Source organism: Pichia membranifaciens, assembly GCF_001661235.1.
Source record: "Pichia membranifaciens NRRL Y-2026 unplaced genomic scaffold PICMEscaffold_1, whole genome shotgun sequence".
NCBI lineage: Eukaryota > Fungi > Ascomycota > Pichiomycetes > Pichiales > Pichiaceae > Pichia > Pichia membranifaciens.
The window spans coordinates 1,272,975-1,295,555 of NW_017566982.1; the positions used below are offsets into that span (position 1 = coordinate 1,272,975).

Below are 22,581 nucleotides of genomic sequence, written 5' to 3' on the forward strand. Positions count from 1 at the left end.
TACCAACCCAAAGACACTCTTCTAGTGGTCAAGCCCGGCTCCAATAGTAAACACTGCAAAATGGATCAACAGTTTGTTCAATCTTTGGAGAACACCTTGTCAATGGTGTTGCTTCCTGATAATGAAGCCATCAAGCAAGCAACCAACCACTTGAAAACCGAGTTCTTTACCAAGGCTGTCTCTCTTCCTGCATTGTTTCAAATCTTGCAGTCCTCTTCCAACGAGGGTGTGAAGAAGCTCGCTTCTGTGGAAGCAAAGAAGCTTGTTCCAAAGTATTGGGAAGTGCTAGATGACTCAATTCAAGAGTCGATCAGAGGCTCGCTTTTACCTTTTGCTTTCACGTATCCAAAGGAAGATATCAGACACTCGACTTCGAGATTGATTGCTGACATCGCTTATTCTGACATTGAAAATGAAAAATGGGATTCTCTCTTGCAGTCTTTAGTTTCAGCAGCAACTGATGCTGACCAGCAGAGAAGAGAAACCGCAACCTTCATTTTATACTGTATTTTGGAACAGTTGCCATTGGCCTGGTTAGAACACAGTGCTTCTTTCCTTGAATTGTTTGCCACCACTTTGCAAGATTCTCAATCCCCAGTGGTTCAGATTAACACTGTTCTATGTTTGGAAGCTTTGTCGAGTGCCATTGATGAAGACGAAAGTTTACTAAACACGTTGGCCACTCCTTTCTCCTCATTGGTTCCAAGCATGCTTCAAGTCTTGAAGGCTTCCCTATCTTACGATGATACCGATAAAACTAAAGAGCTATTTACCGCATTCAACTACTTAGTTATGCTTGACATGAAACTCTTAGGTCACAATTTCCTCAAAATTGTTCATTTTATGATGGAAGTTGCGATTAACACTGAACTCGATTCCCAAATCCGTGGGTACGCATTAACTAACTTGACTCAATGTGTTTCCTACAGAAAATCTAAGATTGCCCAAGCACAAATCGGTCAACAATTAGCTCAAACTGCTTTGCGTATTGCTGGCGAAGAAGACGATTCAATAGAAGATCAATTGAGCTCTGAATCCGAAGAGAATGAAAACGAAGAAGATGAACCTAACGCTTTGGCCATTCGTCTTCTCAACATCTTGGCTTATGAACTGCCACCAAACCAAGTTATTCAGCCTGTTTTGGAAGCATCGAGTGCCATGCTACAATCTTCTAGTGCGTATGAAAGAAGAGCAAGTTTACTTGCCATCTCCGCGTGTGTTGAAGGTGGTCCAGATTATCTCAGTGTTCAACTTCCAAAAATCATTCAAATGATTGCTGCTGGCTTGCATGACTCATCTATCATTGTTCAAGCTGCTGCTCTCAAATGTTTAGCTATTTTGGGTGAATCTTTGAAGGATAGCGTTGCTGAATACTATGCAACCCTGATGCAACCAATCATTACCATCATTGACTCCACTGATAAGATTTTGGTTTACAAGTTTGCTACATATGCCCTAGATACCTTGATCGAGTACATGGCATCAGATGCCATCAAGGATTATATTGAGCCTTTGATGAACAAACTTTTCCATATGTTAGACTCTGCACAATCTTCTTCTTTGAAGTCAGCAATTGTCTCTGCCATTGGATCTGTCGCATACGCATCTGGTAAATACTTCACTCCATATTTCCAAAACTCTATTCAATTACTAGAGAAATTCATTGCCAACATGGATGAATTAGAAGGTATGACAGAGGATGACATTGAGTTGCGTGCTCAGACATTCGAAAACATTTCCTCAATGGCAAGAGCAGTTGGTAGTGAAGCTTTTGGCCCTTATGCAGAACCTTTAATGAATGCCTCATATTCTGCTATTCATTGTGACAATTCTAGATTAAGAGAAGCAGGTTTTGCTTTCATTTCCAACATGGCCAAGGTTTACGGCGAACAATTCTCATCTTTCTTGCCAAAGATTATCCCCGAAATTCAAAAATGTTTGGAGCAAGATGAATTCCAGCTCAACCTCGAAGATGGTGAACCTGATGAAGAATCTTTGGCTGAAAACTTGAACTTTGCTTCTGGTATTTCCACCGAGAAGGAAGTCGCTCTTGTTGCGTTAGGTGATTTAGCTGTTGGATCCAAGGGTGCTTTTGCTCCATATGTTGAATCTACCATTACTATTTTAAAGCAGCAGATAATTGAATCTTTTTCAATTGGTGCAAGTTGTATTAACATCATGTGGAAGATTACCAAATCCATGTACGACATTTATGGTAACGATGAAACCGTTGCTGCGTTGATCAAGACTGTTAGAGAAAACACCGTCGAGTTAATGATTGATGAAGTTGACGTTAACATGATCATTGTTTGTCTTGATTGCATCTACGAATATGCCAAGGATATGGGTAAGATTGCCATTGTCGATGCGGGCGACTCTAAGTCCTTACCAACTTTGTTAGAACAATTACTACTCATCTTGAAAAACGAGCATCCATGTCAAGAGAAAGATGAAGACATGCCATCCGACGAGGACACCAATGAAACTGACGCAGTTGTTTACGATTCAGCTCTGGAAGTTTTAATTTCATTGTCTACTGCTCTTAATGAAGAATTTCCCCAAATTTTTGCTCAATTCAAAGATTTGATTTACGCTCAGATTAACTCTAAATCTAAGAGCAAGCGTGTTTCCACTCTTGGTTGTCTTGCTGAGATTACTAACGGTATGAAAGCTAATAATCCTTATAGTCAAGAATTACTCGAAATTTTTGTCGCCAAGTTAACGAATGAGAAATCCAGTGAAGTTCGTGGAAATGCAGCATATGGTGTCGGTATTGCCATTGAATTTGCTACTTTTGATGCATCTGCTGCATACCCAACTGTCTTACAAGCTTTGTCCAAGTTGTTGAATAAGGCTGATAAAGAAGCACTAAAGAACGAAGATGGTGATGAAGAAACTGCTGAAACTATTAACAGAACTTTCGCCAACGCATGTGGTTGTGTTGCACGTATGACATTGAAACATGGTGCAGCAGTCCCAGTTGATGCAATCTTACCTGTACTATTTGAACATTTGCCATTAGAAACTGGTTTTGAAGAAAATACTCCAATTTTCCACCTCATAATCAAGTTGTCCAGTGAAGAAAACTCATGGATCAACGCAAACATTCCTGCTGTCATTAACTACTTTGCTGGAGTATTCGAAAAGGAAGCTGAGAAAGATAAGCTGGTTGCAGAAAGCACATTGGGTAGAGAAGAAAACATTGAAAGATTGAATCAATTTTCAGACAATGAAATCAAGGGCAAGGTTGTTGAGTATTTGAAATGGTTGAATACAAAGAGTAATGGAGCTGTTGCAGCAAACGCTATCTTGACTAGCGTGGTAGCTTAAAAGTGCATTTTGATTATTCACTTGTACTTATAAAACTGTAATTTTAATCCAAAGACTCCGCATTTTCGACTTTCTGCTAGTTTACTTTGATCTTTAGATTTTCTCGTATATTCTTTTATATGATACCCCGATTGATCATTTTTATAAAAGAAAAAAGACTGAAACATATACGCCACAGTAGAATCTCACTGAAAGTTTGATGATAATGTTATAATTATATGACAAGAATAGAACCAACAATACAGAAATAAATTGGGGACAAATGTATATACAAATAAAATAAATAAGTTATCTATTTTTCACTGGTCTTTGGCTTTTATAAGCTGTTTCTTAGGCACTGTTAAACTAAAAAAATAGACCAAGTGTTCAAAATTGACATCTCATTATTTTTTTGATCTTGAATCGGTGACAGTGTTCAACAACAATGCTTCGTTGTCCAAAAATACCCTGTTAGGAGACTTAGATAAAATTTCTGCAATTTCCTTAGCAGTTTCTAACCTTTTCAATTCCACATAATCCTTGGATTTCCTAATAGCATCACCAATCAATTCGGCGGATTTGGCCTCACCTTGAGCCTTAACAACCATATATTGTTTTTCTTGGATCGCCTTGTCCACAACGAAAGTTGCTCTTTGGGCATCTTGTTGGGAAATCTGCTTAGCTTCAACGGCAGTGGAAAACTCCGGAGAGAATGTCATAGCAGTAAGAGAAACATCGTCCAACGAAATGTTGAAATAAGCAGCTCTTCTAACCAAGTTTTCTCTGACGAGTCTAGAAACTTTCTCTCTTTGAGTAATCAATTGGATAGCATTGAATTGAGCAACAACAGCCTTAAGCACCTCGTTCACAATAGACGGAAGTACTCTTTCGTCGTAATCTTTACCTAAGGTTCTGTGAATTGTTGGTAATGCATGCATGTCAGGTTTGGACAAGACTCTACATGAGATATTGACCATTTGTAAGTCTTTAGTACCAGTCAAGGAGGCGACTGTTCTTGGCTTAGCTCTGATATCATAAATTGTTGGGAATTGTAAAAATGGAATTTTGAAGTGGGTACCTTCTCCGACAACCTCCGCCTTGACACCTGTCAACCTGTCGTAAATAACCGCTCTTTCACCACCATTGACATTGTATAGGGAGCCTTGTACCACGAAAAAAGCAGCAGCAGCTAAAGCAAGGCCACCAGCACCGAACAAAGCACCCTTCGGTGAGCCTCCCGAACCAGGTCTGAAACCCTGGCGGCCTGGTCCACCTGCGGATTTGGAAATGTCTTCGGCTCTTTTTTGCAAATCTTTTGCGATTCTCTGCCAGTCGTTGCTATTCATCGTTTTGTTGTTTTGCTTACAATAGTTCTGAAAATAAGCAATATATCAGTTATATGTACTGTTTGCTTCTCATCTCCCGGCACATTCTTTTGTTCTCGAAGGCAAAAGCAGCTTTCTGCGGATGGAGAAAAAGTAATATTGGTAAATGGTGCACTGGCGTTTGGCGCTTAGTTGGCTTGAACTTTTTCTCTACCCTCCGGTCCTTCGGGGCTCATGCGTTTTGCTGAATTTTGGTGGCGTCAGAAAATGCTTACCGTCAACTCTTGGACAGGAAGGTTCTCCGTAAAGCCTGAGACAGGTTGAAATATTGGCAAATAAAAGAGACGGAGAGATAGAATAATTTAATATGTCAATTGAGGCTTTGGACATACAAAGGGCGGTCATGGATGGTAATGTTGGCATTGTAAAGAAGTTACTAGCTGACCTGCCGAAACTTGCCATGACCAAGGATCCCAATGGAAGGACGCCATTACACTGGGCTGCCTCCTTTCAGAATCTTGAGCTCGTCAAGGCATTACTAAATCCTTCGCAATATGCCAAGGATTCTGAGAATAAAATTACTATTGACATAGATGACTTTTTGGACGACTCTCTGTGGACCCCGTTTCACATTTCTGCATCGACTGGAAGTATTGATATTTTCAAAGCCATGGCTACTCATAATCCGGTACCCGATCCAAACCTTCAGACATCCACAGGACAAACGTGCCTCCACTATGCAGTAAGCAAAAACAGTTACGAGATTGTGGACTACTTACTCGAAGAGATGAAGGCCAGCACAAGAATTAAAGACAAGAAGGGCCAACTACCATTGCATAGAGCTGCTGCTATTGGGTCTGAAAAAATGGTCCAAATGCTAGTCCAAACAGGTAAATCTCCACTGAATACGACAGATTCTTTTGGCCTGAGTCCGCTGCACCACGCGTTGGCTGAAGGACATGCCGATGTCGCTCTTCAGCTAGTCAAATATGGAGCAGATTGGCGGCAATTAACTGCTGAAGGTGATTCTCCAATGGATGTAGCATTGAACGATAAGATAAGGATATTTTTCAAGAAAGGCTTGGTTGAGGAAGGTTTTCTTGAAGATTGATTATGTAATAGTCCACCGAAAAATAAAAAACTTTTGCTGACAAAAGTTCAAAAGTTTTTTTGATTTTTTCCGGCAATTCGAGAAGGTTCCAGTTCCTTCAAGATGGTGGACTGACCACAAGCTGATCTTGAAAAAAAGTTGTTCATGCTCAGACAACCGAGTATATATATCAGAAATCTCTTCATCTGTACATTGGACACCACTAGCTTATAATATGCAAAACACCAAACAGGAACACGTCGATAAAAAGCAAAAGACAAGCGAAATAATTATGTCACAAGAATCAGAAAATTCAGCAAATTCAGAGACGACATCTGCTCAAGCAGTTACGAATTCAAATAAGACTAAGCAAGAAAACTTATTTCAATCTGTCGGTGAAATTGCCGCAGAAGCTGATAGAGAGGAAGATGATCAAGGTTTGAGAAAAACAGGAGCAGAAGATGCTCAAGGTCATGCAGTGCAAGAAGTTGATTCACTTTGTATGAGATGTGGCGAAACTGGAGTCACTAGAATCTTGTTGACTTCAATCCCATACTTCAAAGAGATTGTGCTTATGTCTTTCTCCTGTCCTCACTGTGGTTTTAAAAACAGTGAGGTACAACCTGCTTCAGAAATTCAAGAAAAGGGTGCTAGATATGTTTTGAAAATTGAGAACCAAGAAGATTTTAACAGACAAGTAGTCAAATCAGACTCTTGTTCATGTAAGTTTGTTGAACTAGATATTGAAATCCCACCACAAAGAGGTCAACTTATTACTCCGGAAGGTTTGCTTAGTGAAATGATTGAGAATTTACAAGTAGAACAACCTCAGAGGAAGATTTTACAACCAGAAATTTACCAGAAGATTGAGGATCTTATTGAAAAAGTGCAAAAGTACGTCAATTGCGATCCAGCAGTATTACCTGTCACACTTGTTGTTGATGACCCCGCTGGGAATTCATGGATTGAATATATTCCAGGAGAGCCTCAACACAAATGGAGTTGTACTCATTACGCAAGATCTCCAGCTCAGAATGTTCAATTAGGTTTGATATCAGCTGACGAAGTTGCATATCGTGAACAACAAATTCAAAAGCAGAAGGCTGCAGAAGCACAAAAGTTAGTTCAGCATGTCCATGCTCATCCGGGAGACCAGCATAAAGAAGAGAAGAATGACAATCCAAGAGCAACTGGTATAATATCCGATAATTCTGAAATTGAGAACTTTTCAAATGAGGTTGAGACATTCCGTGCTACATGCTCTGGATGTTACTCTCCATGCGAGACGCACATGAAGCTCGTCAATATTCCCCATTTCAAGGATGTTGTTATTATGTCGACAGTATGTGATCATTGCGGATATAAATCTAATGAAGTCAAAACAGGAGGCGAAATTCCTGATCATGGAACAAAGATATCACTCTACTGTGATGATTCTGAAGACCTTGCCCGTGATATCTTAAAATCTGAGACTTGTGGTATGTCCATTCCTGAATTAAATCTAGACCTAACTCCGGGCACTCTTGGTGGTCGTTTTACAACTATCGAAGGTTTGCTCAGACAGGTGAGAGATGAGTTGCATTCTCGTGTTTATACACAAACTTCGGACTCCATGGCTGCTTCGACAAAATCCAGGTGGACTATCTTTTTTGATAACTTGGACAAGGCTATAGATGGTAAAACTAAGTTTACCATTCACATGACTGATCCACTATCTTCTTCATATATACAGAACGTTTACGCTCCGGATCCAGACCCTAACATGAAGATTGAAGAATACCCAAGAACTGCTGAAGAGAACGACGAGCTAGGTTTGAGTGACATGAAGACAGAAAACTATGAGGAGAATAGCGCAACCGTAGACGCAGGTGCAGAAGTTAAAAGCAGTCAGTAATATTGGTATTCTTTAATATTCGATAATTTTTATTTTCTATATAATAATTTTAACTAAAATATTTTGAGGTTTTGGTTTTTGTAGTTGAAGGAATATGGTACAACTTGGTCAAAATTTACTACACATCTGTGCTTAAACAATATAGTTAGTTAGTAAAAAGTTTTTTTCTTCAGCATAGCTTATTCATCAGTAGAAACAATACTCTCACAACTACGGTTTGCAACGTATACATCACTGAATGGATTTCTGCTGCTTGCGGACATGACTTTGTATAGGTTATTGTTGAAAATGGGGTTCTCTGGATCGACAACCCTAAAAGTATTATCTGTCAAAACATCAAATGATAGATCTGCTCCCTTTAGACTATTCCTTAGGTCTTCTTTAAGCATTTCTTTCTCGAAAGGAGAAGCCCTAGCTATTTTATCGAAAATTCTCATTTTATCAACTGCAAATTTGTAACGTAAACGTGTAAATGTCATCTTAATGGTTGACACGATCTTAGCCTTTCTCAACTCTCTATTTATGTTTTTGATCTGAATTGAATGTCTCAAAAAGTCTTCAAGGTTTAAACAAGTACTGTCTTCAAAACGAGAGTAATAGCCGATGACAAGGAGTGATTCTTTGAAAGGGATTTTCCGAATGACTGCTGTCTCCGTATCGTCAGAATCATTAACAGATATTTCAACTGAACAAGCCAGTAGTTCAGAAATGAGACGCTCGTATCTTATCCTTCTCATTCTAACTTTCCTGAAATCAATAAAAGCCAGTATCTCCTCTAAGCGTGTCAAGTTGCACTCAATGTCGTAGCCATTGTTAGGATCTCTGCAAACTATAGTATTCTCAGCAATAGCAGGCAAAGAAAGATATTTCGGATAAACATTATATGATAGGATTCCGTCAAGTGAATGCATGAACTTGAATAAATCTGCCTCGTATATGTAGCCTGAACCATTAACATCAAATTGATTCCAAGCACGCTTGAATTTTCTGAGTTCTTCTCTGGTAATCAATTTGTGAGGACCAGATCCGTGGTAAATGTAACTAAAATTAGTAATAATCACTGATATCAAGATGTTCAAAAAGATATACATTGAAAGTATATTCCAGCAAATGAAGAGAACTAAAGCCAATGTAACATTACCACAATCAGAGTCACCGTATCCATTGTCATAACAATACGGCTCGAGAACCTCAAAATCTCTCATAATATAATTCCAACCTTCTCCAAAACTATTCCTAAATAGCATTATCAGTGCTTTGGTGACAGTTCTTGCATTCAAATTGCCAGTAGTATTTGGACCAAGTCTGGTCAATCCAAATAATTGGTTTAACGCAATTGCAAAAACTAAAAATAAAACCAACCAGGTATATAGCAATGAAATCAAAGAAAACAACCCTGTTGACCCATATTTAATCAATTGATTTAACATATCAACTTGAGGAATGATCAAACACAATACTGCAACAAGGAATGCTTTATTTATATTAGTGTAAACCGACGTATCACTGACAGCAAAGGATATCGATGTCATAGTCAAGGCAGTTATTATTACTATTGTCATGATCAAATTCCACTTATTGGAATAAAAAACTTTGGTACCAAGTGAGAATTGTAGCAAGATCATATGAATCAAAAGAATTGTAGTGCTGACAATAAATAGACCATATCTGGCGGTATTTCCCGCAATCGAATATGGGTAGCTTTCAGAAATCAAAAGGAGGAAATGAAGAAGCAAAACAGTCTTTATGAAAACAGACCAAGCCCCATCTTTCTTACTTACAAATCTGAATACTCTTTTTTGTATTTGGGATATATCGCCATCGTCTCTCCTTTTAGATGGCTTGACCATACTCAACACTTTTTTCACTTCATACCACCCGTACTGCTCATTATTCAAGAAAGCTGCACCAGTTTGAATGGAGTAATTGTTGATGATAATAGATATAAACAAGTTGATAATAAAAACTGTTGAACAAAATATGAAAATAATGACGAATACACCATTGCCAACAGAGTTGAAAATTTGAGGTTGCTCACCATAAGTTGTAATATTCATAACGTTACTCAATAAGTCCACCCAGCCTTCTAGTGAAAGAATCTCAAATAATGACCTAATCGATGTTCCAAATGAATCAAAATATAAGTATGGGGTTTCAACATAATTTGGGCTGTAAACTTCCCATTTGAAAACGGTATTAGTATATTCCAAAGTACAATTCGATATGTTCGATACACCATCAGCACAGTAAGATAGTTCCATACTGAATATATTCAATCCCCATAATGCAAATGGAATTAACAACGATAAAGAAACTAGTGCAGCTGAAAGAATTTTATAAGCTCCTGAAATGATAGCAAAATGAAAGACTAGTTGTGACTCTTTGGTGATAGTTAGCAGTCTGAAAGCCCGAAATGCTTTCAAAGCTCCAAAAGTCACCAGTAATGAGTAGTTATTGTTTATGACTGATAAAACTGTGACCCAAAAAGATATTAAGACAATAAAATCCAAATTATTCCATGTAGATTTCACGTATGCTCTAGGCCCAAATAAAAAACCATCTGCTATAATTTTGATGGAAAATTCAACTGAAAAGATTACCATGAAAACCACATCGGCATAACTTGACCAGATGTTAGCAGTGAGAACCGGTGAAATAGATCTCCGGTAAAGTGGAGTTTCATAACAAGTCAAAATAACAACGGCTACTGATGCCAAGAACATAAAGACATTACAAGCATACATCAATTTCGGAGCAGGTTGTCTGCCTTCAGTTCTCTGTAAATTACTTGGGGAAACAATCATTTGGCAAATCCTTCTAATCGGGTTATAGTTCGTAAAAACAAACAAAGATCTGTCGATTTGTGGGTGAGTTTTTTTGTACATGTCCAAAACCTCACTCTTACTGTTGAACGGGTTTGCCAAATCTAAGGAAGTGACTTCGTCTAAATCCTGGGTTTTGTGTAAAACATTTTGTAACTTTTCTTTTAACAAATTCACTAACAGAGCAAAGGGGGAAATGTGTCTTTCAAGCTCAAATGCTTTACCAAGTAATAGAGAAACTCTCTTTTTCACTGATAGTAGAAGCGCAATAAAATTCCTTTTCAAGGATTCCAAAAAAACTGTGTTCTCCATATAAACCTTTCGCCATATAGTCTTAAGTTCTCTTACGTTCACACTTAATAAATCCCGATCATCGTCGTCAAAATTTTCCACATCAATAGGTGTCTGTCCGTTCGCAATAAGCAATTCATTCATACGGTTAATAAAATGATTGGCTTCTTCAGAAACTGCAGTTCTATCAAAATTATTCTTGATCAAGTCAACCAAACCTTCATGCTCATTATTTTTCACCTTGGCCACACATGATTTTACAAATTGTTTGATTTGAGTGATTCTTTTCTCTGCTTCAGGTAATTCTAAGTTATCAGTGATAATGGCAATAAAAATACTCAACAGCACTGTGTTCGATATAGCAAACCATGAAATCAAATATATAGCAACGCAAAGTGCAGTGAATGTGTTTGGGGAATACTTTTCAGCGACATATAAAACATTTGTCCAATTCTCAGTGGTAGTAATAATAAAAAGTGATACGATACAATTTGGCAAATTACACATAATCCATTGATCGTCACTCATTTCACTAATTGGTACAATTCCCTCAAAAAGTCTCGACATGATAATGCCACTAAAATATAGCAACATTGCTCCAAACAAAATAAGTTCGGCAAAGGGTCTTGTTCTCTTTAATGCTAGCTCCCATGACTTTCTTATAGGTTTTATGAACCTTACAACTCTGTAAAATCTTATGATACCAAAAATAGAAAGCCAGCCATAAACCGTTGTCTCAAGAGAATTAAATACGGGGGGTAAACTGAAAACAAATGCAAAAATTGCGCTTATCAAATCAACCCAATTGAAAACAGAGTAAAAGAATACTTTCCAGTTTCCAGCATAAACAAAAAGGCAAAATCTTCCAATTATTTCAAAGAGCATAATGATACTAGTAACAAAATCACACAAATTGTATTTTTTAGGTATTTCGCCATTTACACGTTGTTTAGTGCAGTTGTAAACGAATGAGATGAAGATAATGATAATGAAAACAACATCAAGTTTCCTGCTTATTTTGAAAATTTTTGGTTTTTCAGTAAACTTTGCGTATAGATTTCTATATTTTTTGTGCCAACTGTTGTGAGATTTTCTAGATTTATCTTCTTCTTTATAGGAATGGATTATAACAGCAACAAATAAATTGATCATCCACACAGTAAGAACAAAGAGTGAAATGATGAAGAATAATGAAGAAACCATAGAGTCACTATCCATGGTATAATACATAAGATCGGTGAATGTATTTGCAGACATAACGACAAAGACAGACTGCATTGATTGAGCAATATTGTCAAATGAAACTCGGTTGTTATAAGGATTTTCAGTCATGATGCACTTCGAATTTACAGGACAAGTATAGCCCTTAATACTTTCAGTACTCAAATGCAGCTCGTCAAAGTAAGCCATTGGTTGCAAGGTCTGGGCATCCAAGTATGAGCCACAAAATTGAAATTCATTGGAATATGTATCTGTTGGATCGTTGGGATTAGTCCAAACACAATGACGTTTGAAAGAGGCTTTGAATGACTCGACACCGATGATTGATAAAAGAATCCAGAAACAAACCAACAATGCCAAAACCTGTTTTGCTTGCAGCGCAGAATCTTTCAAACCTTTCAAAATCACTCTAGAACCTTTCGTGATATTCAAAAGTCTCAGGATTCTCAAACACATTAGAGATCTGAAAACCTGATATTTTCCTATATCTCGGCGTTCCAATGAGAGAAAGAATGAAATCCAGAAACACACAATAGAAATAAAATCTATCCTATTCCAGTCAGTTCTGAAAAACGCGTAATGGATAGGGAATTTGTCAAATTTATTGACACTAGTCTTATCGTTAACTGAGCTTTCAACTTTAGACCTATCATCCATCTCAGAACTAGATCCTGGTTCATCAGCAAGTTGGCTATGGTCTAAAAATAATGACTTTTCCTTTCTTTTTCTGATGTGATTGAAAGTTTTAGCTTTGAAGAATGACGGAGCCTTTGTATACTTTGATTTTTTTAATCGCTTGTAAAGGTTTGAGTAGAATTTTTGTAATTCATTTTCATATCGCTGCAGGCGCAGCGCTTGTACCATCTCTGAATCATCGTATAAGCCAAAAGCTATAATTTTGGCGCACATTTCAACAGTATAAATGAAATAAAATACAAACAAGATCCAATCGGCCCACGTGTATCTTGCAGCAGAAACGTAACCATTCTCAGATTTCCACTGTTGATAAGACAGAATTCCAACTTGTATGATTAGCATCAACGTGAAAACCTGATTCATGGAAGGATATGTTAAGATCAGGTAACATGTTTGTCTTAGTTTGGATTTGGAGTTAAACTGCTTTAACGACTTACCAAATAATGGTAACTCGTCATTTTTAAGCTCGTCGCTGATTATTTCCGAGTCATTATTGATTTCATTTGTTGTGGTCAAAACCTCAGCCTTAGATGAGAACGGGTCCATCGTATAAATTTCATCCTGACTGTTTTCGGATAAGTATCTGTGTTCTGTTTCGTTCATATAAAATGAGTATATAGATTTGACATCCAATGCAGTGTTGAGTCTATCATCGTTACGGTTGGGATCCAATTCAAAGGGATTGTCTTTTAAATTAGTTGTGCTACCATTGGTATTTCTCGAAGAAAAAAATGATACATTATCAGGGGTGGCATTTGATGGAGATTTTGTTTCTATGTCAATATTATCCGAATTGACTAGATTGGATATTTTGGCAAACATCTTGGTTACTGTTGAACCTTTATTAATGTTGTCATCGTTTGAGGAGGGGGTCAAAGGTGGGGTCAAATATGAAGAGGAATTTGAGTCATGCTCTATCTCAAGCACTGATTTGCTTGGGTTGTCTTCGTTGTTATTCAAGGTAGAGGTATTGTAAGCTTGTGAATGTTTCACGGGTGATTGGTTATCCATGTAGTTGTCCACTTGAATATTTGGTATACTAAAGTTCAGATTGCTCAAGGGAATAGCGTCATTGTTTTCCAAGTCGTGGTGGAAAGAGTCGGAGTGAGAAGAATTAAACGAATTTTTTCGTTTTCTTTGGCGTAGAGAAGAGTTCGAGTTAGAACTTCCAGAGAAGTCGGAAGGGCTTGAGTTGTTTTGAGAAAAGGTTGGAGGTGTTAGCAAAGTTGACTTATTGTCCTTGGTTGGCATCCATGCGCTTTTGAATAAGGCATCATCTAGCGTGGAGGTAAAATCGTCCTCCAACTGTCCCGAGTGGTGGAACGAAATTGGAGTGTTGAGCCGAGGGGATAATTTCATAGGGTCATTGGAAGCGTTGTCCGGAATGATGATCTTCAACGGCTTTTTGTCTCTGCGAGAGATTTTGCCTGTGAGGCCGTGGCTACTAGTGTCTGTATTCTTCTTCTTCTTGGATAGGGACGCAAGCTGGTCAACCACTTGGTCCTCGACAGTCTTGTGATTATCGGTAAAGATCGACAAACGTTTGTAGTTTGCGTCCGTCGGATTGGCCTGCAAAGTTGAGCTTCCATGACGGCGGAAGCTGGGTCTTCGCTGGCTTGTTCGTGGGTAAAGGTGGTTATTTTTTAGGCTAGTAGTGAAGCTGGCGTCATCGGGGGGAGGGCCGTCGCCAGACAAAGACATCAAATCAAGTTCAGAGAACGCTTCGTCGTCTGAGTAGCCTGACAGACGGTGGGACGATGCGCCTTTGTGCTCATGGTTGTACTTGTGTGTGTGTGAATGGATGCTTTGGTCATAGTCGTTGTCGGATCCACTGTGGCTTGATCTGTTGTCGTCTGACAGAACTTGATCCACAGTGTCTGCCGAAAACACAATACGTGGTGGCTGCTGATTTGTTGGAGCCATGCTAGGGGTGCGCAGAGGGGCGGGCGTAGTAGCAGTGACTGCAAACTATCAAAGAGGTTATATTGCAAGCAGACTATACTGGGACGAAATGGAACTGTAAAGAACCATCCATAAAGATTAATCGGGGAGGCACGAAATAAAGTATAAACGTTAACAAGAGCATGTACAAAGTGAAGTAAGGTTAAGCAAATATGATAAATTAAAGTAAATTAAAAAATAACGAAATAAAACGAAATATAGTAAAATTAGGCCCTGGCGAGCAACTCCGCCTTTCTGGTACGTGAGGAGACACGGGAAGCGGTGCTCGGAGGCGTCTCTGGGCTCACTTCAGCTGCCTTCTGAAAGCTCTTAGGCCCCGTGAGGCCCGCAGGCTAGCCATCGTAGCTCCCGTAGCCACCAGCGGTACTACTGCTCATCCCAAACTTGAATCGGAGCTCGTGCTTGTGCTACTGCCCCTTCTAGACGTGTTCGTTTCCGTGTAGTATGCCCAAGGCACGTTCCTGAGGTTCGGGGTGGTCTTGTCGCCAGCCAAGGCGGTGCCGGCAGTGTACTCTGGAGCGTACATGCCATGGGAGCCGACGTTGCTGGTCGACGTGTATTTCGAGCCCGTGTTCCCGTTCTTCATGCCGGTGTTGTGCACGTGGTGGCTGTCTCTGTACATCCAGCGATCTAAAAATGACGACATTGTGTACTAGTGTGTAGTGGGGTGTAAGATTTGTACGTGTTTGTTAGTGCTTTTATCCTGCAGTGAGTTAACTGTGGATACCTGTGCCAAATCCACGACTACATACGCCCCAGACACTGCTACAGAGGTCCAAAGGCGACAGAGTCCACTTGTTTTATACACCTCGGGCCCCAGCTGCCATGGCTGGGTTCTCCGCCTGCTGTATAGATGACGGTGACACTATCGGCAAGCGATGGCGGCCATTACTAAGGCCGCCTCCATGGCGGTGACCGGCCGCCAGCCGAAGAGAAACTCCGAAACAGCACTACCCCACCCCTACCCGACCCTCACAGCGAAGGTCACCACCCGTGGCCTCGACCGTGGCCAGTCCCCCGCAATGCGTTGTGGCCGAGGGGGGGGAGGGGGAGGGAGGCAAGAGATAAGAGCCGGCTCTTTGTAGAGTGTTACAGATACAGGTAGACATGCTTACACAGACGCCGGACGGTGGTGTGGGGCCGGCGTGGCCAGTGGGGCGTCGATCTCTATATACACGTCAAACACGATCTAGAACGTCTCCACCGCTGCGTTGTCCGGTCTTTCACCCTCCGGACCGGTTGCAGGAATTCTGGAAGGGGCCTGCCTACTTGCCCTGCGCCTCCAGGTCGGCCTTGCGCTGGGCTAGCTTCTTCTGGATGAACGCATCACGCACCTCGTCGACAAACTCGTGCTGGTGGCGGTTGTCTATACACGCCTTCATCGCCTTCGTCTGCTCCCGGCACTTGAACAACACGCCAAAGCCAGCCATCGCCTCACACTTGCGGAACTCCTGCACATACCCGTCGCACTGTCTCCACACCTCCTTCTGGTACTCCTCTAACACCTGCTTCTCCTCCTTCGGCGTCAGGATCCAGCTCGGAAGTCCCTCGATCCGTTTCTTCTCGTTGTCCTTGTCCAACCATCCCATGCTGGCGTGTATGTTTCGCTGATGAACTGAGTTGCTGCTGCTCTCTGTCCCACAGGTGCTGCTCCGGGGAAGAGACGCCTTGCTGTAGCCGGACACTGCTAATCCTGTCGTCCTTTTCTCTTCGTTCCGGCCTCGTCACCCGATTTTTCCCCGCGCCCTGAAATTTTTGCTCTATCGCCCGGGCCTCGGCTCCAACGGTGTCAGACCCAGGGCCAGGGGGCTCGATTGGGTTCGAGGTGCTGGTAACCAACCACGGGACGCAATGCAGTGACCATGTAGCATTCACAGTATGGATGTAGATTGCTGTTGCGTTTGGCGCAGCTTTCTTTCCCGTTCTGGGCTAAACCGGGCGCAAACTCGGCGTCTTCGAGTTCAGGAGGTGACTGTCTAAAACTGCTTGCGTAATCGCGTTTCTGTTGATGTTTTCATTTTCAGCTCCTATTCCGAAACGTAGAACAGAGAGACACAAATACCTTGTGTAGACCCCCGATCCGAGGCCTAAAAGAGTCTTTCAAGCTGCTGTCATTGACAGATCTATTGTGTATAGCCATGGACTCGTTGGCGTCACCCGTGGAGGACACGTTGTCCGTGTTCGACATCCAAAACGACATCAATCTCATCGACACGATAAACAGCAAGATCCAGCAGATGGACTCCCTCAAAGACCAGAGCCTGGCCTCATACTCGACCAGAATTGAAGGTATGTAAGCAGCTTAGTACACTACAACTCCCGCTTTGCCTCAGATCCACTAACACGCTTTTCCCCCTCCTCTTTTTCCTACTTCAGACCTTGAAAGGCAACTCGAAAACACGCTCTCCTCGATCAAGAGCCTCAGATCTTCGAGCCAGACTAAAAGCACCAAATCCGAGTTGAAGAAGCTCGAAAATGAAATTTTTGACTCTGCCAGGAGCTTGACATCCTTGAACATGGAGATTAATTCTCTAAAACTCTCCTACAACGAGGACTTGAAGCGGCTCGACGAGCTAGAGACCGAGCTTTCAAAGCTCAACGACAAGTTCATCTCGCACACAGCAATCCTGCAGGTAGACTCGAACTCCACAGACTCGAAGGTTGTTGACGAGAACGCAAACCTCATCAAGCTGAAGTTGTACCAATCGCTGGGGCTCAAGTTCAACCAGGAGACCAGAGAAGTCTTGATACTCAACAAAAGCAAAAACAACGTATCCCTTCTAAAAATCGACGACACTTACAGCGAGTACTTCATCTCCAACTACATATGGGATAGCATATAGCACGCGTATCCTACTTCTCCCACAACACCAGAGCGCATTATGTGTAAAAGGAAATGTATAATATAACGATATATCGTAATGTCAACTTTGATTAAAAGACTATTAATGCGAGCTTGAATATATATACAGGAAACCACTCCAGGCCTCAGAAATTCTCTGGGTTTTCTCTCAGAGACAACTTCGTCCATTTTGGAACAAAATGAGCACCCTTTCTGTATCCTCTGGCGTGCTTGTTGAAAACAGTGTACTTGTCCTTGGACTTCATCTCATTCTCTCTTGGGAAGTTGTTCTTCAGATCTTCAACCTTCTTAGAAGACATCTCGTTTGCCTTGAGTCCCTCGTACAACACATCGATATTCGAGTCAACAAGTTGCATTCTATGTCTCTGTCTTCTTTTTTGTGGGGCGGATAGTCTCCACGACCGTTTCCACAAAAGGCCCCCAAGGCTCACGGGCGATGCTCTAAATGGACCAAACATTCTTGATATTTTTGGTGTTGTCCTTCTACACTTACAAAGCACAGCATCGGGCGTCCTTCTCTCTTACCGTTTCATCTATCATGAAGCTCTTGTCCTGCAAAATTTCCAGCCTCTGTCATCTGCGAACTTTCTCCAGGGAAACCTCGCCTGTTATGCCGCCGCGTCGATTTCTTTCCCAAAGCTTCCCCTTTTTTTCGTTACATGAGATTTTCTTGAGCTATGCTATGCCAGGCATCGGCCTAACGACTCGAGAAACGGTTCGACCGTTACACGAGATAGACAGGCTGGAACAGTCCACCAAGTCCGGATAATATACCGAAAACAATGAATACCATGAATGCCAGTATGGGTGGTTTCCCCATCACAAGCACTTCTCCTCCGCAAAGCGATACCTCAGCAGTGGTGGAACAGTTTCTATCCAAAATACTAGAGACCCTCGATGGAAGTATCCCAAACCCTCAATCCATCACACAGATTTTACCACAGCTCCATCAGCATCCTCGAATAATTATAGATGGGAACCCGTTTGGCTCAAAGGAACAGTTCCAACAACTTTGGGCAACTTTACCACTATCCACCCATCAAGTGGCAAGCTGTGACGTACACTTCATACCTTCGAGCGATGGGCAACAGGTTAATCCTAATCAAGGCCAGTTCATCGTTTTGGCGCACTTAAAAGTACGGTTTGACGAGTCAGGAAGAAACAGAGTGGGTGAAACTGCCCTATTCAATTCCGCACCCACCTCCAGCACTAGAGCCATATGGAGCCATTGGTTCGGAGTATCACTAAGTTTCGTGGTCGATTCAACAATATCTAACAATTTTAATACAGAATCCATCAGTACTTGGGATTACAGGTTTACTGAAAGCCCAGTAAACTCCATCTTCCAAGTGAATTGACGATATCTCAATTTTAAATTCGGTGATCGTCAACAACGCACTCATTATAACTACGTCCACACTTCTGTATATTAACCTAACAATATTTATGTCTACATAAATTTCTAATTTTCTCAAATAGTTACCTTAACTATCCAAGGCTTGCACAAAACACATGCAGTCAAACAGATTGAAACACATAAATGAATCAATACATTCAAAATATCGAGAACTGTTCCGCTGGAAACAAGCTTAATGCCCTCGATTAATCTAAGGTTGAGACTTTTGAGTACATTTTCGATTTGTAGAATATAAACCAGCTCATATGTGACCCCCAAAATCCTCATTATGGTACTAATCCATATCACTATTGTCGCTCCAATTAAAAATCCCTGAACTCGGGCAAATTGATAATGCTGTTCAGAAAAATGTCTTTTAGAGTTGCTTTCAAACAAATAGTTCTTGTAGGCACTCAAACTTCTATTGGCCTTACTCTTGAGAACGAGTGAGATTATAACGCAAGTTATTAGTGAGCCTAAATCTAACAGAAATTCAATTATAGACATGTAAGAACTGGAGATGCTCAAAATAGAACTGAGAAACCCATAGAACAAGAATTTGTTGTCTCGATATTCTTTGATTTTCAAAAAATTGAACAAGTCTCGATAATTCTCTGCAAAAATATTGGAAACATATTCTGCATCTCCTTCAATTTCTTGCAAACTTAGTGTATATGCAAGGTCCTTGATGAAAACACTTGGAACATCAATACCGTATCCAAAATATGGGTGGCAAGTGTTTTCTATAACATATCTATCAACAATCTCTTTACAGTAGCCAAAATTGCTGAACTTGAATATCACAGAATTCTCATTTTCAAAAGCTTCCTCAATCTTAGCTCTGATCAATAATGGGTTGAAAGTTGAGTCCAAGACCATTCCTGACAACCCATTCAAAAACTTCTCAATCAAACCTAACGCGTCTTCTAAGCTTGTGGTGGTCTCTCTATGAATAGGCTGCATTGTCAGGGAGCTGAATAGACTTACTTCAACAGAGTCACTTTCAAGTGGCCCAGAAGACTGAATCTCAAATTTTGGTAAACAAAATGTATTACTTGACACGCATGAAAGGTCTAGAATTGTTGATATTAGTGGACAAAAAAATAGTAGAAACGTTATCAAAGCCAGAATTTTGAAAGATTTGAAATACGCAGTAACAATCAATTGTTTTCTCGCTGTTGACAATTTCCGGCTACCAATTGTTGAGCCAGATCCTACATCGTTAACTTTTATGGCTGTGTGATACGCATCTTTTTTAATTAAAGGATATTTGACATTATTGTCATCACTACTAGCATATGTCGTTCCAGAACCTCTACCATAAGAGTATTTCCCAGGGGATGAATCAAAAATTTCGTAGCTGTCAGTTTGTTTGTTTATATTTCTACTAGCTTGATAATTAGTTTTAAATGGGTTGTTAGTGTAGTTTCCACCAATAGTATCATTTTCATTTTCGTCGTAATAAAATTTGTTTGCGTTTCCGCTATCGAAATTGTTGTCACCCGTTTCATAATCTTCATAATGTGGATTGCCAGCAGAGGGATCAATTCTTGACTTAATATTTATTTCTCTGAATGGATTTACAGAGCGATTTGGCTGTATTTGGGTGCGAATGGGACGTCTCGATTGAGAATTGAACTCTTGCGACCTCATCTTTTCCTCGGGGTATGCGTAATAGGAGTTGTGTGGCTCATAAAATTCTTCTGGATCTCTAAAAAACACAGGGTCTCGGTGAGCATCGTCGGAGTTACCTCCACTGTTGTAATGGGGACTCGGTGAAAACATAAAGTAGCCAACTGGGTGTTCTCAAAAACCTTTCTCTAGTTCTAGCAAAGTTTATCTTATTTGTATGTTTTCTGTGATGAAATAGAATGTCAAGATTGTGTTTTCGTCATAAGGGGCACAGTGGATGCACGAAGGGAAAAGAAGAGGAAGGAAAATCAACAAAAAAAATAAAAAATCATGTCCTCATTGAGGAATCTTCTCGCGTTTCGATTTGTGGGGGGAGTCGTCAACTTGTATACTGGGGACTACGGGGCGTAGTGTACTTGTTCCTGTTGGGATCGGATGAACAATAGGAGACATGGGTATGAGGTGTTCATTATTGAGTGCGAGCTCATTTAGTAAAGGTGGTTTTCTCTTATTAAAAAGTTCATCGGAGCGCATGAACGCCGAGTTATAAAACATTGACTTGTGTTCCACGGTGCTCAAGGCGGCATCCGAATTGGTAAACGCAGTACTGAACGGATTACCATGGTCTTGTGAAGAAGATGCTGAAGATGTATGTGAAGATATTCGTGTGTCACTTGTTTTGTCGTTGTTCTCGTATGAGTCTGTAGTGTTTATGGATCTTGAAGAGTGACGATCCTCAAAATCATACATTTCGCCCTCCCCATTATAGTCGGTGGTGTTGCCGAAGTCATTGTCATAATCATTGTCGTCATCATAATTGTAATCATAGTCATATGCGTCCATAGATAGAGGTATCTGAGCTTGCTCATCTGCTGTCTTTTTTAGCGATCGATTGAACCACACCGGGCCCGCCCACAACGCAAATATCAGGGTACAGAAGCAAAACCATACAACCATTATGGAAACAAAAGTCGGGCCATACTTCATGTAAATGCCATAAGTAGACAATTCATCTCTCACATGCATTTGAACATTTCGCATTTGTAAGAAGATACCGATAAAGGCAACAAACGCTAAGATCCAGTTAAAAGCTGAAAAAACGGCAAACAAATTCTTCACCCATACTGAGATTTTAGAGTCGTCCATTTCATTTTTTCTGCGGGAGTAGTAAACGAAAGTTCCTAGGAACATCATCATTTGCGCACATATGCTCATGATCATCACAACGAAAAACCGGTGCACAGCTTCTTGTCGATGCTTAAGGTCTTGTAAGTAAGCTGCGTCAGGAACATAGGCGGTTTCGGATAACGTGGAAGATTGACTATCCTGGAAGTCAGCAGTATAAGCGTAAGCCAAAATGATGTTCAAGCCAATATCAGATAGTTCACCTCTGTAGTCAAACACATAATGTTTACCGTAATCTTTACAAGAGAGTGTCATATTTTCAAGATGAAGATCATCTTCCACAACCAAATCCCCAAAATCAGACTCATCTAGATAACCCAAGTCTGGTGTATTATAACTAACTGAACACCAATCAAAAAGTCCCGACCTGATCCCTTCAGGAGTATTCTTTATTTGTGTTTCTATGTATTCTGCCATGATTTTGATCTCAGATGTGGTCAAAAAGTTTTTTTCTCCGCTAAATGCATCTTTCAAAGAGTCATACAAACCTCTGGCTAAATCCAAGCGGCTACTATGCAATACAAGGAGAGGAGATTTCTGTGCTTTTCCATCAATGACCACAAACCCTAGCACTATGGCAATCAACAACGTGCATAGCCTCAGTGCAAAAATAACCCTTGCTCTTATCGTCAAATTGAGAAAGGGTAATTTAGCAAAATATTTGATATTTGTCCACAGCATGGTTGCCGTAGTATGCTGGTCAAAATCAAATATGGGTAGGACTGTAGATCGAAAAGGTTTGCACTGATCCACAACCGCAATATGTCGTCTAAAAACCTCTAAAAATCTCTTTAATCATGCAGCACTCATTTTTGATTTTCTCTCATTTGAGATCGCGTAGACGTAATATATTTGAGAATCACGTTAAGAAGCTTGATGGTTAGCCCTTGGAGAT

At 40.5% G+C, this 22,581-nt stretch overlaps 10 protein-coding genes across 10 annotated transcripts; 4 read left to right on the top strand and 6 right to left on the bottom strand.

The window, feature by feature from the left end:
• The first annotated feature begins 3 nt into the window (after positions 1 to 3).
• On the top strand, positions 4 to 3,673 carry PICMEDRAFT_14432 (hypothetical protein). The gene has a single exon (XM_019160372.1). The coding sequence runs from the start codon at positions 61 to 63 to the stop codon at positions 3,328 to 3,330; it is 3,270 nt and encodes a 1,089-aa protein (XP_019020024.1). The 5' UTR covers positions 4 to 60; the 3' UTR covers positions 3,331 to 3,673.
• Positions 3,674 to 3,713: 40 nt separating this feature from the next.
• On the bottom strand, positions 3,714 to 4,655 carry PICMEDRAFT_29560 (hypothetical protein; the record flags this gene model as incomplete). The annotated part of the gene is made up of 1 exon (XM_019162598.1): positions 3,714 to 4,655. One exon carries the CDS (start codon positions 4,653 to 4,655, stop codon positions 3,714 to 3,716), a length of 942 nt encoding a protein of 313 aa, XP_019020025.1.
• A 1,361-nt stretch (positions 4,656 to 6,016) lies between these two features.
• PICMEDRAFT_70507 (hypothetical protein) lies at positions 6,017 to 7,618 on the top strand (the record flags this gene model as incomplete). The annotated part of the gene is made up of 1 exon (XM_019163661.1): positions 6,017 to 7,618. The coding sequence occupies one exon, from the start codon at positions 6,017 to 6,019 to the stop codon at positions 7,616 to 7,618; it is 1,602 nt and encodes a 533-aa protein (XP_019020026.1).
• A 179-nt stretch (positions 7,619 to 7,797) lies between these two features.
• On the bottom strand, positions 7,798 to 13,194 carry PICMEDRAFT_48285 (hypothetical protein; the record flags this gene model as incomplete). The annotated part of the gene is made up of 2 exons (XM_019163135.1): positions 7,798 to 10,569; positions 10,741 to 13,194. 2 exons carry the CDS (start codon positions 13,192 to 13,194, stop codon positions 7,798 to 7,800), a joined length of 5,226 nt encoding a protein of 1,741 aa, XP_019020027.1.
• Positions 13,195 to 15,914: 2,720 nt separating this feature from the next.
• On the bottom strand, positions 15,915 to 16,154 carry PICMEDRAFT_24496 (hypothetical protein; the record flags this gene model as incomplete). The annotated part of the gene is made up of 1 exon (XM_019162355.1): positions 15,915 to 16,154. A coding segment is annotated over one exon (240 nt), but the record flags the coding sequence as incomplete, so codon positions are not given.
• A 406-nt stretch (positions 16,155 to 16,560) lies between these two features.
• PICMEDRAFT_14437 (hypothetical protein) lies at positions 16,561 to 17,587 on the top strand. The gene is made up of 2 exons (XM_019160373.1): positions 16,561 to 16,899; positions 16,987 to 17,587. The coding sequence occupies exons 1-2, from the start codon at positions 16,749 to 16,751 to the stop codon at positions 17,451 to 17,453; spliced, it is 618 nt and encodes a 205-aa protein (XP_019020029.1). The 5' UTR covers positions 16,561 to 16,748; the 3' UTR covers positions 17,454 to 17,587.
• PICMEDRAFT_14438 (hypothetical protein) lies at positions 17,561 to 18,166 on the bottom strand. Its single transcript, XM_019160374.1, has one exon. It carries the CDS (start codon positions 17,929 to 17,931, stop codon positions 17,599 to 17,601), a length of 333 nt encoding a protein of 110 aa, XP_019020030.1. The 5' UTR covers positions 17,932 to 18,166; the 3' UTR covers positions 17,561 to 17,598.
• Positions 18,167 to 18,276: 110 nt separating this feature from the next.
• On the top strand, positions 18,277 to 18,831 carry PICMEDRAFT_29294 (hypothetical protein; the record flags this gene model as incomplete). The annotated part of the gene is made up of 1 exon (XM_019162585.1): positions 18,277 to 18,831. The coding sequence occupies one exon, from the start codon at positions 18,277 to 18,279 to the stop codon at positions 18,829 to 18,831; it is 555 nt and encodes a 184-aa protein (XP_019020031.1).
• A 113-nt stretch (positions 18,832 to 18,944) lies between these two features.
• PICMEDRAFT_9429 (hypothetical protein) lies at positions 18,945 to 20,654 on the bottom strand (the record flags this gene model as incomplete). The annotated part of the gene is made up of 1 exon (XM_019165092.1): positions 18,945 to 20,654. One exon carries the CDS (start codon positions 20,652 to 20,654, stop codon positions 18,945 to 18,947), a length of 1,710 nt encoding a protein of 569 aa, XP_019020032.1.
• A 183-nt stretch (positions 20,655 to 20,837) lies between these two features.
• PICMEDRAFT_70513 (hypothetical protein) lies at positions 20,838 to 22,367 on the bottom strand (the record flags this gene model as incomplete). Its single annotated transcript, XM_019163662.1, has 1 exon — positions 20,838 to 22,367. One exon carries the CDS (start codon positions 22,365 to 22,367, stop codon positions 20,838 to 20,840), a length of 1,530 nt encoding a protein of 509 aa, XP_019020033.1.
• Between the last annotated feature and the right edge of the window lie 214 nt (positions 22,368 to 22,581).